The 15,965-nt window shown below is 41.7% G+C and overlaps 1 protein-coding gene across 1 annotated transcript in view; it reads left to right on the top strand.

Annotated features, from left to right (window-relative positions):
• The window catches only part of ATP10A (ATPase phospholipid transporting 10A (putative)), a 118,497-nt gene extending 104,967 nt beyond the window's left edge, over positions 1-13,530 (top strand). Inside the window, exons 16-21 of the mRNA XM_080377363.1 lie at positions 3,061-3,186; positions 8,324-8,524; positions 10,712-10,792; positions 10,883-10,987; positions 11,346-11,533; positions 12,212-13,530. Coding sequence (XP_080233489.1) covers positions 3,061-3,186; positions 8,324-8,524; positions 10,712-10,792; positions 10,883-10,987; positions 11,346-11,533; positions 12,212-12,917 — 1,407 coding nt within the window. The 3' untranslated portion in view covers positions 12,918-13,530. The remainder of the gene's footprint in view (positions 1-3,060; positions 3,187-8,323; positions 8,525-10,711; positions 10,793-10,882; positions 10,988-11,345; positions 11,534-12,211) is intronic.
• Positions 13,531-15,965: the final 2,435 nt, after the last annotated feature.

Raw genomic sequence — 15,965 nt, 5'->3', positions numbered from 1 at the left:
TGTACTACATACTGTATTACCTATTACCTCTACCTCCTCTACTTCTAGTGCAGTTCAGTTGCAGTCTTAGCACCAGATGTGGCAGTAAGACACAGAGGATGAGGAGAATACCTTATTTCTACAACTTACCTTGTGTTTGGGCTGCTGTGCAGGCTGATTGCCTCAGAAATAGAGTAGCTGAGTATATGTCAAAGAGTGCTTCAGAGAAGGTGGGAAATGTTTCCATCCTGAGGACCTGAGCAGATGAGCATGCTCCTTAACTTAGTTACCGGTGGGTGGTTCTTTGACCCACATTGCATTTTTTGCAACACTGGCTGGATGTTTTGCTTGAAAGGGAAAAAAGGCCTCCTTCACACAATGTGCAGGTTGGCTATAGAATTTTATTCCATGCTTTAATTTATTTGGTTCAACACACAAATATTTTGAAACAAAAATTTGACTGAGCTATGAATTTGCATGCCAACTTTTTGCATTTTCTGACATGCAGATCACCAGAAACTAGGACAGTACTCTGGAGAAAAGTCAGTACATGTCTTCTTTTATTTATTCATATACTCTTCCAAAGGCATGCTCACTTGGCTGTTGCTGGAGGTTGGTTACTAGGGAAGATAGGCTTCAGTCTGACCCAGCATAGCTATTACACTTGATCTTGTAATCATCCAGTGGGTTCAAAGTAATCTCCAGCACAAATGGATGGCCATCAGCGCTCTTCAGACAGACAGATTTCGGGCCTGCAGTCCATTAAAAATGCTTCTCCAAACATGTTAGCAGGAGAAAATTAGACTGGAAAGAAGCTATCACAAAAATATTCAGGTACTCATTATGCATATGGCATTCCCAGCCATGGACCCTGTAAGTCTGACTTTGATGGCCGGAGAGGGCAGAAAAAAAGGAGGTCTTGAATTAAGCTGATACCAAATGTATTTGTTGTTCCACAGCCTTCACCAGGATTAGAGAGCTTTGCATAATTTCTGCGGTATCACTCTTTAGGCAGTCCAGGCTCCAGAGACCCCAGAGGAGACTGGCTTTGTGGGGTCCCCTCCAAGCGTATCAATTCAAAAACATTTGACCCAAACTCCTTGGGTCTTACTATCCCTTGTGAACTTACCAGCTCCTAACATCTATGTATTAATTCAGATCACTTTTTTTCTTAATGCAGACATACAGTGCTCATAGCATTTTTCTACTCCTCTCCCCATTATGCCACTTTCGTTTGAGTTCATACACTTAGAATAACCAGTCTTCAATGCCCCTGGCTTTTGCGGTGTATTCAAATCTGAAAACGATTTGCTCATTAACCCATTAAACCACTGGGGTTTTTCTAAATGAAAGTTCAACAGAGTGGAAAATGTTTATAGATCCCTTCCTTTACTCCAAGGTCCTAAGGAACCATGCAGACCTCTCTTCTGTAAACAACTGTCAGAATCTTACACATACAGGTACTCAGAAGGCGTTGAGCATTTATTTAGATGTATAAAACAGCAATACTCTTTGACTTGTTTTCTTTCCACATTCTATGGAAGCATGTGGAGCATGAATCACTTTTTCCTGTGAAAAAGCTGGAAGAAAAAATAAAAATGTGAAAATCAAGGGGATATTTTGAGACAAAATAAACAAGCAAATGTAGTTGGGTAACACTATCTTCCTCACTGTTCCTCACAGTAATCAAAATGCAATAAAAAAGAAAAAAAACCCGTCACTTCTCACAACGTGTTGCAAAGTACTGTGTTAGAAGCACAAATGAAAAGAAGCTAACAGTTTTGTTTTGACATTGGAATAGGCTGAGATGGGGTGGAGTTCAAGGAAGCAGACATAGCACAGCTCTGTTCTCCTCAAACTGCAAGATAGCTGTATGTCTGCAAGACAAATGAGACTGTTCTGTGCAGGGAGGTTACAAGAAGTGTATCTCAGTACCTGAGAAATCCCAGGATGTATCAACATATTAAAAAATGTCCCAGTGCTTATGCACATCTACTACTTAAATTACAAATTATTACACCTTCTCTTGCATACTATTTTAGAGTTTGTTTTAATAGCTTATACAAACAGTTACTTGGGAAAACTCAGCCCTTTTGATGATTTACCAAGAAAGCGAATTAGGAAAAATTTAAAGCTGTCTCAGTTAAAAATACACCCTGCAGAGTGTGATGAAGACATCGCTCCTTTGGAAGTTTTTACTTTTCTTCATGTTTTTGCTGAACTGTGAGGAGAAAGGTGATACCAAGATAGAAAATGAAATATAAAATAATATTAAATTAAATCTTAATGCAATCCTAAGGATAAGGAAGATCATGAAACAATTGTGGTATCACCATCATTTACAAGAAAGTCTCATCTAGATGTACAGTACCCTGAATTTTAGTCAGAAGTAGAGAGAAACTGGTGATTCATTTTGTCAGTGTGATTTGGCAGTCTGCACAGTCCTGGAGGCATCTCATCTAGTGTGATTTTTTCGTAGGACAGTTACAGAAAACATGCAATTTATAAAATCCCTCAAAATACTGATATCTCAGGACAGGCAAGTAAACTTTATAAGCCAGGATTGCAAATGCAATTAAGACTAATGCTTTTATAGTTTTGTCTTTTAAAGTCCAGTAATTATGATGCAACCAGTTAATTGTGCTTTTCTTATTGTATTCTCTGGAAGTTCATTTCTTACTTACCCTGTAAGTACCCCATAGTTTTTACAGAGAGAGAAATTACAGCCACCAAGGTGTTCACACACACGGGCCCTGAGCCTTCATGCTCATGCAACTGCAATTGCCAGCCATTCTCCCACTTCTTGCTTTTTGCTGCTGCTTGTCACCATCTGGAATGTAGACTGTAATCTCCTTTAGGCAAGGACCACGTTGCCTTGCATGTTCTGCCAAGCTGCCAGGTTTGCTCATAGGTATTCCAAACCGATGCAACAATATCTGCATTTCAGATGCACTGTAATGGATTTCATTCTTCATCAGTACCATTTCCATTGGCTGTATGGGTTGAGAAGATGGCTAGATTCACTGCTGGTGTTGAAAGCAACGCTTTCCAATAATGATTCCAACTTTTCTTTCATTGAAGGCGGTGATGGCAAGCGACTTTGCAATCCCAAGGTTCCGGCATTTGGAGAAGCTCTTGCTTGTTCATGGCCACTGGTGTTATTCCCGACTCGCCAACATGGTGCTGTATTTCTTCTACAAAAACGCCGTAAGTGTTTGACTTGGCAGCTTTATGCTACCACATGTTTCCAGGGTTTATTTTGTGCTACGTGAGCATTAGGTCAGCCTTCAAATGGTTTATAAATAAGCTACAAAGAAATTTGCAGAGTTGAGAGACAGCTGGCTGCCATTTGCAGGAATACAGGACCCACTCCATAACAGCTACAGTGTCCTGCTGAATGTGCAAATTAGGTAACAGAAATAACAAGCACTGCTGAAGAAAAGTTTCTTTATAGATCAGTTTTGCAGAATTTAGCTGGCTAGACACAGGAGTCTTTAATGCCAAAGCCATTCAGCATTGGTCCAAAGTAGCAGTTTAGTGTGTTTTCTCTTCCTGACCCTATCTTGTCATTGCTTATGAATCACTGTGCGTATTCCCTAGTGACCTGAGATAATTTGAGTCCTCTCTGTGTCTCAGGTGGCAGAGACTGGGAGGGCAGTTTCTTGCTTTATCTCACTTCCAACTAACCGAAAGAGTTCATTAGAAAGGAAGCACACAGTGCTAAAGAACAGACTATGGGTCTGCGTTTCCTCCCTGGTGTATAAAACGGGAGCTAGTCCAGTACTGGGCACTGAGCCAGTAGCAGCTCGACTCCTTGGCCCTAACAAAGGCCCTTTGCATTGATCTTGGAGTACAAAGATGATTGATTGAAAACTGCCTAAGAAGACAACCAAGAATTCCATCAGCTGGGTGGGACTCACTGGCAGACACACAGATCTGCTCACTTGCAACACCTACAAATCACCACAGGAGCAAGGGATATGAAGAAGATGGAAAAGGCGGAGAGTCAGAGCTCTCAGACTTGTTTGCTCCAGAGGGAAATCTACGAATTCTGAGCAGGAGACTGGATTTTGTCCTCAATATCAGAAAAAAAATGGCTCTCAATTTTTTAAAAGTTGCTTTCCAAATTTAATCTAATCCAGGGCTTGTTTTTAATTGGTGGCCTAACTAATTCCCATCTGATTTCAATCTGAAGGTTGGTGTTTTACTGGGGGAAGACCATAACTTGCTCAAAATTTTGAACATCACAGGAATACCTGAGGGAATTAAAGAATTAACAAAGTGTCTTTATATTAACACAAGCGTGTTAAAATAACTTCTGTGGTCTGATGAGAAACTACATGCAAGCATCCTTCCAGACAAAAAAGAAAGAAGGGTCTTGGACGATCTGAACTGCTGCCTGAGTCTGAAATAGCAAGCAGATTTAAATAATGCTGCACTGAGTGGAGAGCCACCTGTGAAATATATGCTGGTGTTCATATGCCTGAGTTTTAAGGCTTGATCCTGAATGATGCTGAACGTCTGTATTCCCCCCACCCAGTGCTGTACGTTTCCAAGATACTCTTTGCCTTGAGAGTATCAAATCTGAACTTCTAAGAAGTGTATACAGAGCTATCTTACATTAAAATAAATAATAACACCCAAGGGTAATACACATAAGACAGTAAGATTGCTGGAAGCAATCAGCAGCCAGAGATGTTGTTTATACATCTACATTTTGTTCAGGTCTTGTAAAATCTTCCATTTCCTTTGGTACAGCTCCCCTTGAGTATTTCTCGTGCCATTTTTAGTAAGACATTTTCAGAAGCTGCTGCCTCAAGGCTAGAATATAACTGAAGAAATCTCTTTGTGTTGACTCTGCTTTGGCAGCCTTGGGAGCTTTCTGAGCAATACTTGTTGCTACTGACTCTAAAACTGTAGTGGGGTATCCAGCATGCAGACATGAATATGTCTGATACAGTGCTTGCCCTTAAGGAAAGAATATTCAGAAATGAAAGATGTGAGCACCTGATCCTTTTGCAAGGAGACTATTCTGGATGGTTCTTCACAAGAGGGTCAATACAGCTACAGTGCAAACATTCTGTAATTTTTCTGTTTCCTCAAGTGTTTTTTTTTCCCATTTGCTCATAGTATGAAATTTTCCATTCCCCACTAGAACCTATCTAACTCGATGTTTAAATTCCAAGTTGCTGCAAAAGCTATTTGGAAACTCAGATGTCTTATCCAAGAAGATGTTTAGCTTGGTGGAGATAATAAAAATACAAGTGAAATATAAACTGAAACATAGCATGACTAGAAATATCTGAGCTGGATGAAAAAGTGTTTCATATAAACAAAATCTTACCTGCACAAGCATGCACTGCTTCTTCCCCTTTATACTTTATCTCTGCAAGACAGCACTGGACATTCACTGAGAAATTACGTCTGGGGCCACATTCCTAGAACAGTCTCATCTGGGAGAAAAAAAGGAAAACCTTTTTTATTTAAAATCTAATTCTATTTTTATGTAAATTTTATTTTACGTTTTCAAGGAGGTAATGCACAGAAGCAAGGAGGAGCATTATACTTGAAGATACATTAAATGCTTGTTTAATAAAAAATAAAATTTCAGGGAGAAAAAATCTGATTTGAGCTTAGTTACTGAAATGTCATTTTTTCGTACAGTTTTCTTTGACAGCACTGCTGAAACCCGTGCCAGAGGTGGTAGGAAAATTTTCAGCTCACTGTATTTTCATCAGACTACCCATTTTTGTCAGAGACATACTGTTTACAAGACAGGTTAATTTTAGCAAGGCTCTAGAGATGAAAATTTCTTAGGTCTAGGATTAGCTGGATTTTGTTTATTTCCAATGACAGAGAACTATCTAAATCCATATATTTATTGCAATTCTTTTTTGAGAAAAGACTCAGGAAATTTTGTTGGGTGTTGGGTGTGTCAAGGAAATAATTTTCAAAATCTGTTCAATTTTGAAATGAAATTGCCATCTCCCAGCAAACTATACTGAAGAGGGTTAGCTCTGGTAACTCAGTCTTGGTTTAGCCAGTGGAAGATAATGTCTCCTGTAATGTATTTACAGAAACATTTCTACAGATGACCCTGAAAATAATTCATAGAATCATAGAGTCATTTAAGTTGGAAAAGACCTTTGAGATGATCAAGTCCAACATTAACCCACCACTCAAGTCCATCACTAAACCTGTCCCTAAACACAACATCTATGTGTATTTTAAAACCCTCCAGGGATGGTGACCCAACCACCTCCCTGGGCAGCCTGTTCCAACGCTTGACCACTCTCTCAGTGGAGAAAATTTTCCTAATATCCGATCTAAACCTCCCCTGGCACAACTTGAGGCTGTTTCCTCTTGTCCTGTCCCTTGTTATGTGGGAGAAGAGACCGACATCCACCTCGCTACAGCCTCCTCTCAGGCAGCTGTAGGGAGCGGTAAGGTCCCCCTGAGCCTCCTTTGCTCCAGGCTAAACACCCCCAGTTCCCTCAGCTGCTCCTTGCAGGACATGTGCTCCAGACCCTTCACCAGCCCCGTTGCCCTTCCCTGGACACGCTCCAGCACCTCCACGTCCCCCTTGCAGTGAGGGGCCCAAACCTGAACCCAGTGTTTGAGACGTGGCCTCAGCAGTGCCCAGTACAGGGGGGTAGCCCTAGCCCTGCTGGCCACACCGTTTCAGATACAAGCCAGGACGCTGTTGGCCTTGTTGGCCACCTGGGCACACTGCTGGCTCATGTCCAGCCGGCTGCTGACCAGCACCCCCAGGCCCTTTCCCACCAGGCACTTCCCAGCCCCCCTTCCCCAAGCCTGTAGCGCTGCGTGGGGCTGCTGTGACCCAAGGGCAGGACCCGGCACTTGGCCATGTTGAACCTCACACCGTTGGCCTCGACCCATCGATCCAGCCTGTCCAGATCCCTCTGCAGAGCCTGCCTGCCCTCCAGCACATCAACACTCCCACCTGCCAGCTTACTGAGGGTGCCCTTGATCCCCTCATCCAGACCATCCAAAATGCTACTGTTTAATTTCTAATATGTTATTTTATAGTATGGGCTCACAAACAGTGAGATATATATGTTGCTGCTGATATACAGGCTACTTCAATGTAGTATGCAAACCTTGCCTGAACATATATATACTCTCTCTATATATACAAACACATATATGTACATTTACACACAGCAGGACTGACTCTTATTCTGTGGCAATTCCCCCTCACAGGACAGGCTTAATCTCCTTATAGCAGTTGTCACTGACTAAGCAGACCATAGCATTTTTTCCCCCCATGTTTAAATTTCAACCACATTTTTGGCTTACAGATAGAACAGATCTAGACTCTCCTCTGTATATCTAAAAATGATGAAGGGTTAACATACTCCAGCTGGCTGAAAGCGTTTGAGAACATAGTACAAAGTTAAGAGGAAGTAAAAGGAGAGGTGATGCCATTTCCCTTCTTCATGGTTAAAATGGGGAAAACCCTCAAGGAACAGTTGCCGAGGTTTTTCTGATTGCCTTCCATTTAGTGTTAATCGCTTTACAAAGAATAATAAAAACTGCAATTTTAGGACGACTAAGCCTGGGAATTTATTTCCTCTCCTAAGCGGCCACCCGCCTTTTTCTAGGCTCAAATCCCCCCTTCACCATGTGAAATCAGCACCTCTCCAGAGCCTTAAAAACCTCTGGATTCTCCATGCTGAGACTGTAGAAGAAATGAGTTGTGTGGTTTGTCCCTTTTTGGGTAATTACCACACGAAGAGTCCTAGTGCGGCTGTGTCTACAGCTGAACAATAAGAGAGACAAGAATTGTTACAGCACTGCTTATTCGCTGAGTTTCAAAGCACAAAGATAGGACAGTTAAGACAGCTTTACTAGACCTTACAGTTTCACTTCTCTTGCTGCTGCTAGTCTCGTGTTGGTCTTGCAAAAAAGCTCTGCATTTACCTACTGAAGATCAGCAGAGCTTCCCAAAACATCTCAAGCCAGTAGAGAATATTATTATGGAAATGCTTATTCATGATAGTAATGCAAGTGCTATGAGATCGGTACTCCTGTACCTAGAGATCAGTGATGGTTGGGAGGGCTTTTTACGGTTAGTTAAATTGCACCTCAGAGTTTCACTTGAACTGAAAGTTAATTTTGTGTGAAGTCATCCCTGACACCTGAGATCTGAGGTTCCAGCAGCACAAACTCGCAGGAGTGCCAAATGTTTGCAGCTTAGCTAAGTAGCCAGGGCATCAGTGAGTTTCAGAACTGGCATCAGGATGGTTTCTGAACTCAATGATGTGCTGTCGATGATCCTGCATACCTTGTCATATTTACAGCATTGCTTGTTCTGTTTCAGATGTTTGTGGCCCTTCTCTTCTGGTACCAGTTCTATTGCGGGTTCTCTGGCTCATCAATGGTTGATCAGTGGTATCTCATCTTCTTTAATTTACTCTTCTCTTCCCTTCCACAACTGATCACTGGTGTGCTGGATAAGGATGTGCCGGCTGAAGTGTTAATTGCTGTACCTCAGCTTTATAAAAGTGGCCAGAATATGGAGGTAAAAACTTCTTGATTTTTTTTTTTCCTAAATGTCTTTAGTTTCAGCTGAAAACCAACCCTGCTCCCAAAGGATGGATGACTGATAAAAACAGTCTGAAAAGTCATTATTATTTCATTATATTTCTCATCTGAATCAAACTATCTAAATGCCAAAAGTACATTTAAAACAAACAAAAAATACCACCCAGTTGTATTTTGAAATATATAACAGGAGAGAAGGCTGGATGCTTTAAGTCAGCCTAAGCTGAACCCCCCGCTTATGGTCCAGGCTCACAAATAACAACAAAAGTAAAGCAGATTACACTGCATAGTGCGGACTTTCACACTATAACCTCACAGTACTTACTCAGAACTTCAGGCCCCAGCCCTTTATAAACATCAGAAGAGAAAGGTGGCTTAAGGAGTAAGCGTGGAGGTAAACAGACAGACTCTGAGGGAGGTAGTCACCAGCAGGTGACAGATTCGGTTGAAACGTCTGTTGAAAACACCTTGTCCCCATCTGCATGAATTGTACAATGAAATCAGAAGGAACTGCAGGAGGGATCCAAGCCAAACCATTCCTGGTAATTACAGCCACAGTGTACCGTGGGAAAATCTTTCTGCTTGGCAAAACTATTCATACTGAGACACTGCTTCCAAGGCAAAAGCCTTTCTTGAAAGTATCTGCCATTGTGCCCTCTGAGAAGAGACAGTGAGTGGGTTTTGCTGTTAACTGTACACCTGCATTCGGTACCCCTCACATCCAGTGCTATTGCTAGACAGTGTCCTGGGAAAATGAAAGGAAAATTTTAGTGTAACTTATTTTTTAGTGCTTTAGTCTAAATTCTTTTTCACCCAGCTGTTTTCCATTTTCTACACTTCTTCTGTTCCAGTGTATTGTACTTTAAAAATCTGTAACTTTAATACCTTCCTTTCTTGCACATTTTTAAGGTGATAGAAATCTTGTAATGGCTTAAGCTTGCTGGGAAGTTGTGTCTACCTGTCTTCAGCTGGCAAACCAAGGAGAGAAGTCTCCCAGGTTCACAGTACAATTACCTCTCATAGGCAAGCCTAGGGACCATTCTGAATTTGTTTGAAATCTAGTGAGCATATTCTGTGAATAGTTACCTAAAAAGGTATTTTTAAAACTTGCCAAAAGTCCTGCTTCAGGTAGTATCCCTTTCAAAAAGATATCACTGACTCAAAGCCTGTAGAATTATAGAATAATTCTGGAGGCCATCTGATCCAGACCCCTGGTCAAAACAGTTTCAAAGCTAGATGAGGTTGCTCAGGTCTTTATCTAGTCCAGTTTTGAATGTCTCCAACAATTGAGATTACACAGTCCCTCTGAGCCACCTGTTAGTGTTTAACCACATGTTATTTCAGTAAGCCAAAGAACACCATCATTCTTTAGTGTCTTTCAATTCCCATTTTTAGGCTGTAGTAATATTCTCCATAGAGGGGAGGAGCCTTTATGAACCCAGTGGTTGGAGATGTAGCCTGTATCCCAAAATCAAATATTTTTGCCATTTACAAAGTACTTTTTCTTATATCTAGGTCTTTTATATGACCATCCTTACCTCTTCAATTGTTTATTTCTTTAAGCCAATATGTTAGTTTAATATTGTTTCTTAGTGAGCAGTTTTGTACACACACACAGAGATATATGTGTTATATATATCTATGTTTTATATACATATTCCTAACATAGCATATATTCCTGCATGAATTAACTGCTGAAGACCATTGTTGTGGGTCTTCTTTCAAGTATGTGTGCATTTTCTGTTTTTTGTCTTGTGAATAAATACCCTGTGCTTGTGTGTAAAACCCATTTACACACATGGTTACACCTCAGAGAGATCCTCCTGAAATCAGTGGTCTAAGTGTAGTGCAGAGTTGGACGCCTTCATAAATGTTTACTGATCTGAGTGTCAGATTCAAATTATACCCTCTGCTAGGGGGGAAGGGGAGGTGGGGGGGGGAGCAGCAGAGGACCCACCTCCCAGAGCAGGGTGACTTTCAGGTAGACTCCTCATACTTCATCCCTGAGGGTGTCTAACTGATTGGCAAAGTCACGGAGCTACTTGCAGAAGCCCTTAAAAGTGTCCATTGGAATATCCCCCTCAAAATATTTATCCCAGCAAACAGCATTTTCATTAGGCTCTCATGTCTTTTTCTTTTCTTTTTTTTTTATTTTATGCCACAGGAGTACCAACCACACATGTTTTGGATGAACATGATTGATGCTATGTATCAAAGCCTGGTTTGCTTCTTCATCCCCTATTTTGTAAGTGTTTGGTTTAAGACTTTTGATTTCAAGCATTCTGAGGAGAACTGGCAACACAGCACGGGCTGAATTCTGTCTCCTTCTTTACAGACTTACTATGATTCAGAGGTGGATATCTTCTCCTGGGGAACTCCCATCACCACAGTAGCACTGTTCACCATCATACTACATTTGGCTATTGAAACCAAAACTTGGGTAAGGAACCCAAGGCTTATATAGAAACTCACTGACATATATGTAATTCTTTTCTTAGTGCCATTCTTCAAAAACAGAAGATGGTTGTTCCATTCCCTCAGCACATTCTATTTTTAGTGAGCATTTTAAGCAAATGTAAAAAAGGTTTTAAACTGTGAACTGTGAGCAGCTTTGTAGTGCTGTATCTATAATCAGAATTTTTGAAAATTCTCTTATTTTTCTGAAATCTTCACTGTGCTTTAAATTCTTCACTGTACATGGATTTGGTGCCAGAAATTAAGAAGCTTCAACTCAGAATAACAGCAAATTTCTCAGAATATAAAGAATCATTATTATTTTGTGGGTTTTTTTGTTCTAGACTTTTCTCCACTGGTCATCTTGCATCTTCAGTATCCTTTTATTTTTCTTTGTGGCTCTGGTTTACAACGCTTCCTGCCCAGTATGCCATCCTCCATCCAATCCCTACTGGACTATGGAAAGGCTGATGGGAGACCCTATGTTCTATTTCACTTGCATTATATCACCAGTCGTTGCATTGCTGCCCAGGTATTGTATCTTCTCTCATATCTTTTATCATATGTGAAAGCACTTTATGCCTATGGTTGGGAGGGCGAGAACATTTCTTTTTCCAGTCTCCCTCTTTCTTTTTGCCTTACCAGCCAAGTCATTATTTTTCAGTGGCTGATTATATGAAGTCAGGTTGTTTAACCTCTTACATGCTCCTGACCACAGGAACAGACCACAGCTCCTGACCATAGACCACAGGAGTGGGATAATTGTAGACTGTTGGTCAAACCTCCTGGCCATGCAGGGATTTGCTACTGTGAGGTTTTCCATGATGCTTCCAGATTCAACCCATCCTCCGTGAACACGCACAGTACAGAAATTCTGATAGTATGTTGTGAACTTTCTTGACTACCTATGGATGTAGGAAGTCTGCTCTGCAGAATGACCCCCATTGCCTTTGATTCCTCATCAGGAAAGATGAAAGATCGTGTAAGGTGGATCACTGGCTAAAGGCACAGATTTATTACACTGCTTGTTATTAAGCAAAATACTAGCACAGCATTCAGAGCTTTTTGTCTGGAAGCTTGTCTCGAACATAAGAAAGACACATAAAACTCTCTTTTTTTGTGTTGTACTTTTTTTCTTGGATATTTTCTCTTAATATCTTGGGTACTTCCTTCTTTCAGTTCTTTTCACGTGCACATTCTCCTCTTGCAGATTTCTGTACAGAACCCTTCAGGGAACACTATTCCCAACCCAGCTTCAGCTTGGATGCCAGTTGAGTAAACTACCCCCAGAGATCCGCACCCAGCTTCTGACCAAGTTGAATGTAAAGGAAACAGTACGTCAGACACAACCCTTTGCAGACAGATTCTCACCAAGCCTTGGCTCAAATGCCAGTGATTCCTACAAGGCCTATAACCAAAGCACACCTTTGCCAACATCTCCTCAAACAAGGGAGTCACTTTTCCAAGAGCACACAAAGGCAGAACATACTGCAGATCAGACTGTGGCTGCCTGTCCCCAGGGTGCTGTGTTGTATGGGGAAAACAAACTCCCCTCATCTGCAAGTAGTCTGGAAAGGTCCATGGGATTTCATGAAGTTAGACATGGCACTTCAGAGATGGAGTCGTTGCCTGTGGGAGCAGCATTCCCATGGAGCTCAGCAGTTGACCAAGCAAACTTCAGTTTGTTCAGGTGGATCACATCAACTCCATTGTTCAGTCGCATTGGGACTGTTTTACAGGTGTCATCAAGCAGTTTACAAAATGAAACACAGGACAGTATGTGTGTGCTTGGCTCTTCTTTGCATGTGGACTTCAAAGGCTTGAAAGAACAGAGCTCAAATAACTTGCAGGACAAAATGAAAGGGACCCCAGCTGATCATTGTAAAAATGACAATTCCGAGACCACCTTTTTATGACATGGGCCTTAAATATATTTATATATTTTCTATTTGCACACATTTATAGTGAGATTACTCTATTTGTTTTCAAAGATGAAACAGAAAATCAAAGGTACAGAATGATTATTTAAAAATGTTTAAATACAGTATATTGAAATAAGAGCTTTAAATATAAAAAGAAACACTTGAAAGTTCCATTTATATTGTTTTATTTTTTCATCTCATTTTGTAAGGAAATGCCGTCTCTTTTATTTTTCAGATGCTTCTCTTTTATTCTGACACATACTGTAAAAGAAAAAGACCTCTCTACCATATTCAAAAGGATTAGATTCAGCAACAATTATTGGTATCATTATAGGCCATTCAGTAATCAAGGAGCAAAAACTGTGATAATAAATAGGCACTGTTATCCATCCATCATCTGCTTGTCAGGGTGTTTTGTCACTGGAGCAAACCATTAGGCAAGACTATCGAATTATTATACACCTCTCTGTAAATGTTAACATTATCTTACCACCGCATTAATAATACTGGTATTTTATAAGTGACACTGTATTTTGATATTGCAGCCATAGCATTTTATGTGTCATGATAAAACAATAAATAAATGACCAGCCGTATTGCAAAGTGACATCCCAGTCTGGCATTAATAGTAATTCAGCCCTTCACCTGGTGTAGCTAGCATTTGGCCAGCCATGGCCTCATATCAGGCTGTTCAGCTTCTGAAGAAGAGCTGCTGGGTTTTTGTGAGGAATGATTTGTTGGCAAAGAGCTGGTGCCTTGTGTCATCTGTAGAGTTTGAGCTGGGAGGGTCTGTGATCTTCTGTGCTGGAGCACTACCATGAGTAGGCTGGTTTTGCTGAAGAAGTCATCCCTGCTTGCTAGTGGGGAGTGGAGGACGGGCAGGGTGGAGATTTGTTAGGCACCTTCGCTGTTGTTTCAGCCAGGGTAAATCAAGTCCTTGGTGATTAGGAAGGGGCGTGACCAGCTGTGAGGGTGCAGTGCCATGCAGAGTTACTTGAGCTTGGTCTAAGACAGGCTAGCCCAGTGCTGAAAGCAGGGAGCTGCACTGCTTTCTGAGGTTATGCCTGACCCAACTTTATGTGGTTGTAAATCACAAAATGCCACTTGTCCATGCGTGTGTGGCTGCACTGTGCTGGCCTGACACATCTCAGAAGGGTTTAGCCTTGGAAGGCTGCTTGGTTCTTTCATACCTAGTCACCATGACCTCGTACAAACCAGCTGCTGCACTTCTTTGTTTCTGTATCGCAGGTTTTTGAATGGCCTTTGCCTTGCTTGCCACGCATTGTGTAAGGCCAGGACTTGCTCCTGCCACGCTCTGTGCCACACTGTGTGTAATGGATCGCCCCAGCCCATTAAGCTACAGTGCCTACCATGTGTCACTTGCTAATACATTCGGGATCCTTTTTTTTTTCCAAAGATTTACACACTGGCCTCTTTCCCAAAGACAGAATTGATGATATGAAACTGTAAAATGCCGATGAAAGGAGGAGATGAAAGCATTCTAAGTAAGAGGTGTCAGCCTGTAAAAGATGTTACCCTCATGGAACGTGACACACCCACGTGTAGCCAAACTGCATTTGGGGATTAGAATTGACTAGGGAGAGGGAAAAGGTGCTAAGGGACTCACTCTTTCAGTCTCCTGTAAACAGCTTTAGGCATGCAATTGATTAAAAAAAATGTATGTACCTGAAGCACAACTTCTCCCTTTAAGCCTCTAGTTAAAGGGGAACGTGGCTTTATGTGTGTAGATTTTAGCAGAGGAAAGCACATCTATTGACTCATTTGTTACTGGCTGAAAATGTCTTGACGTTTCTGTGCTTTGTATTAATTGCCATAGAAGTGAGGTGGCAGGGGTGGGCACTCGGTTTCCATGAAGGTAGATCAGCATCTGCCCCATCAGTGCTAACACAAGCTGGGCACCACTGGAGTGGGCATTCTGACACACACCTCTAAAGCAGGGCAGGGTCCCATGCCCTCACAGCACTTGTTCCTCTCCACTTGCTGGAAAGGGAGCCTGCGGGACTCAGCTCAGGTGGAGAAACCTTTGCAAGTGTCTCTGGTTGGGTGAGACAGCTCCAAGTTTGGACATCTCTGCTTGCTCTACCAGCCTTCTCAGTGCTGATAGTAACTCTGTTGGGATGATTTTGCACGTAACGCTTTGCAAGGTTAGCTGGCAGTATTTAACACAAACTGTGCAGAGATTGCCATTGTAAATAACTCACCTGTGTGGAACTGCAGTGTCTTAATGTCAGAGAGGAAATCGAGTAACGTGTTGAAATGTGTAGATGCTGCCATCTGGTTAGAAACGCTCCTCTGCTTGTAAAACAGGATGTCATAGAAGGACACAGTGTCAGAACTCGGGTAGGCAGAGCTCACAAGTTTGCAAGAGGTTAAATTTTGTCAGTTTGAGAGTGTCACGGGGTCATAGCAGGAGCTTGCCAGGGATGTCACATGTGTGTGCCCTCTCTCAGTTACTGCAGCAGCCCCAGCAGGCAGGTGAGGGTCCTTTGAGCTTATTGACTCTGCCACATCTTTCCATAGTGTATTTGGTGTCCTGCAGGCCTTCACAGGACTTGCCTGGTGCTGGGAGCAGAAAGGGCTGGGACATCACTGGCTTTGGCTCCGAGCTGTATTTGATGATATTCTCATCAAAAGGAACCTAAATTCCTTGCTAACTGTGCCTTTGTGATACAGTTTAGTTGTTGGGCTTTCAGTGTTTCAAAGACTGTGTAGGTAAGGGATAAAAATGTTCCTTTGGGACTGAGAGGTGCTCATGTGCTGCCAGATAGTTGTGTTAAGTTGCCTCTGTGAATGTGAGAGTAGTACATCTGTGTCATATATTTAGGGAAACGGTAGATCTAGATCCTCAGCTGCTACAACCATCACAGCCCCTCCAATGTCTGCAAGCTGACTTACCCCAGCTGGGAATCAGGCCTCAATAACTGCTGTATTTTTCTGGGAAAAAAAAAATAAAGAAAAAAGAAAAAAATCCTTAAAGATATATTTTTATATGCCTAAAGTGTAAATGCTCCCTTTGTACTA

The sequence above is a fragment of the Falco punctatus genome (genome assembly GCF_963210335.1).
Source record: "Falco punctatus genome assembly, chromosome: 2".
NCBI classification, from domain to species: Eukaryota; Metazoa; Chordata; class Aves; order Falconiformes; family Falconidae; genus Falco; species Falco punctatus.
Note: the sequence above shows the minus strand (reverse complement) of the source record. Positions and strands in the feature narration are given on the sequence as shown.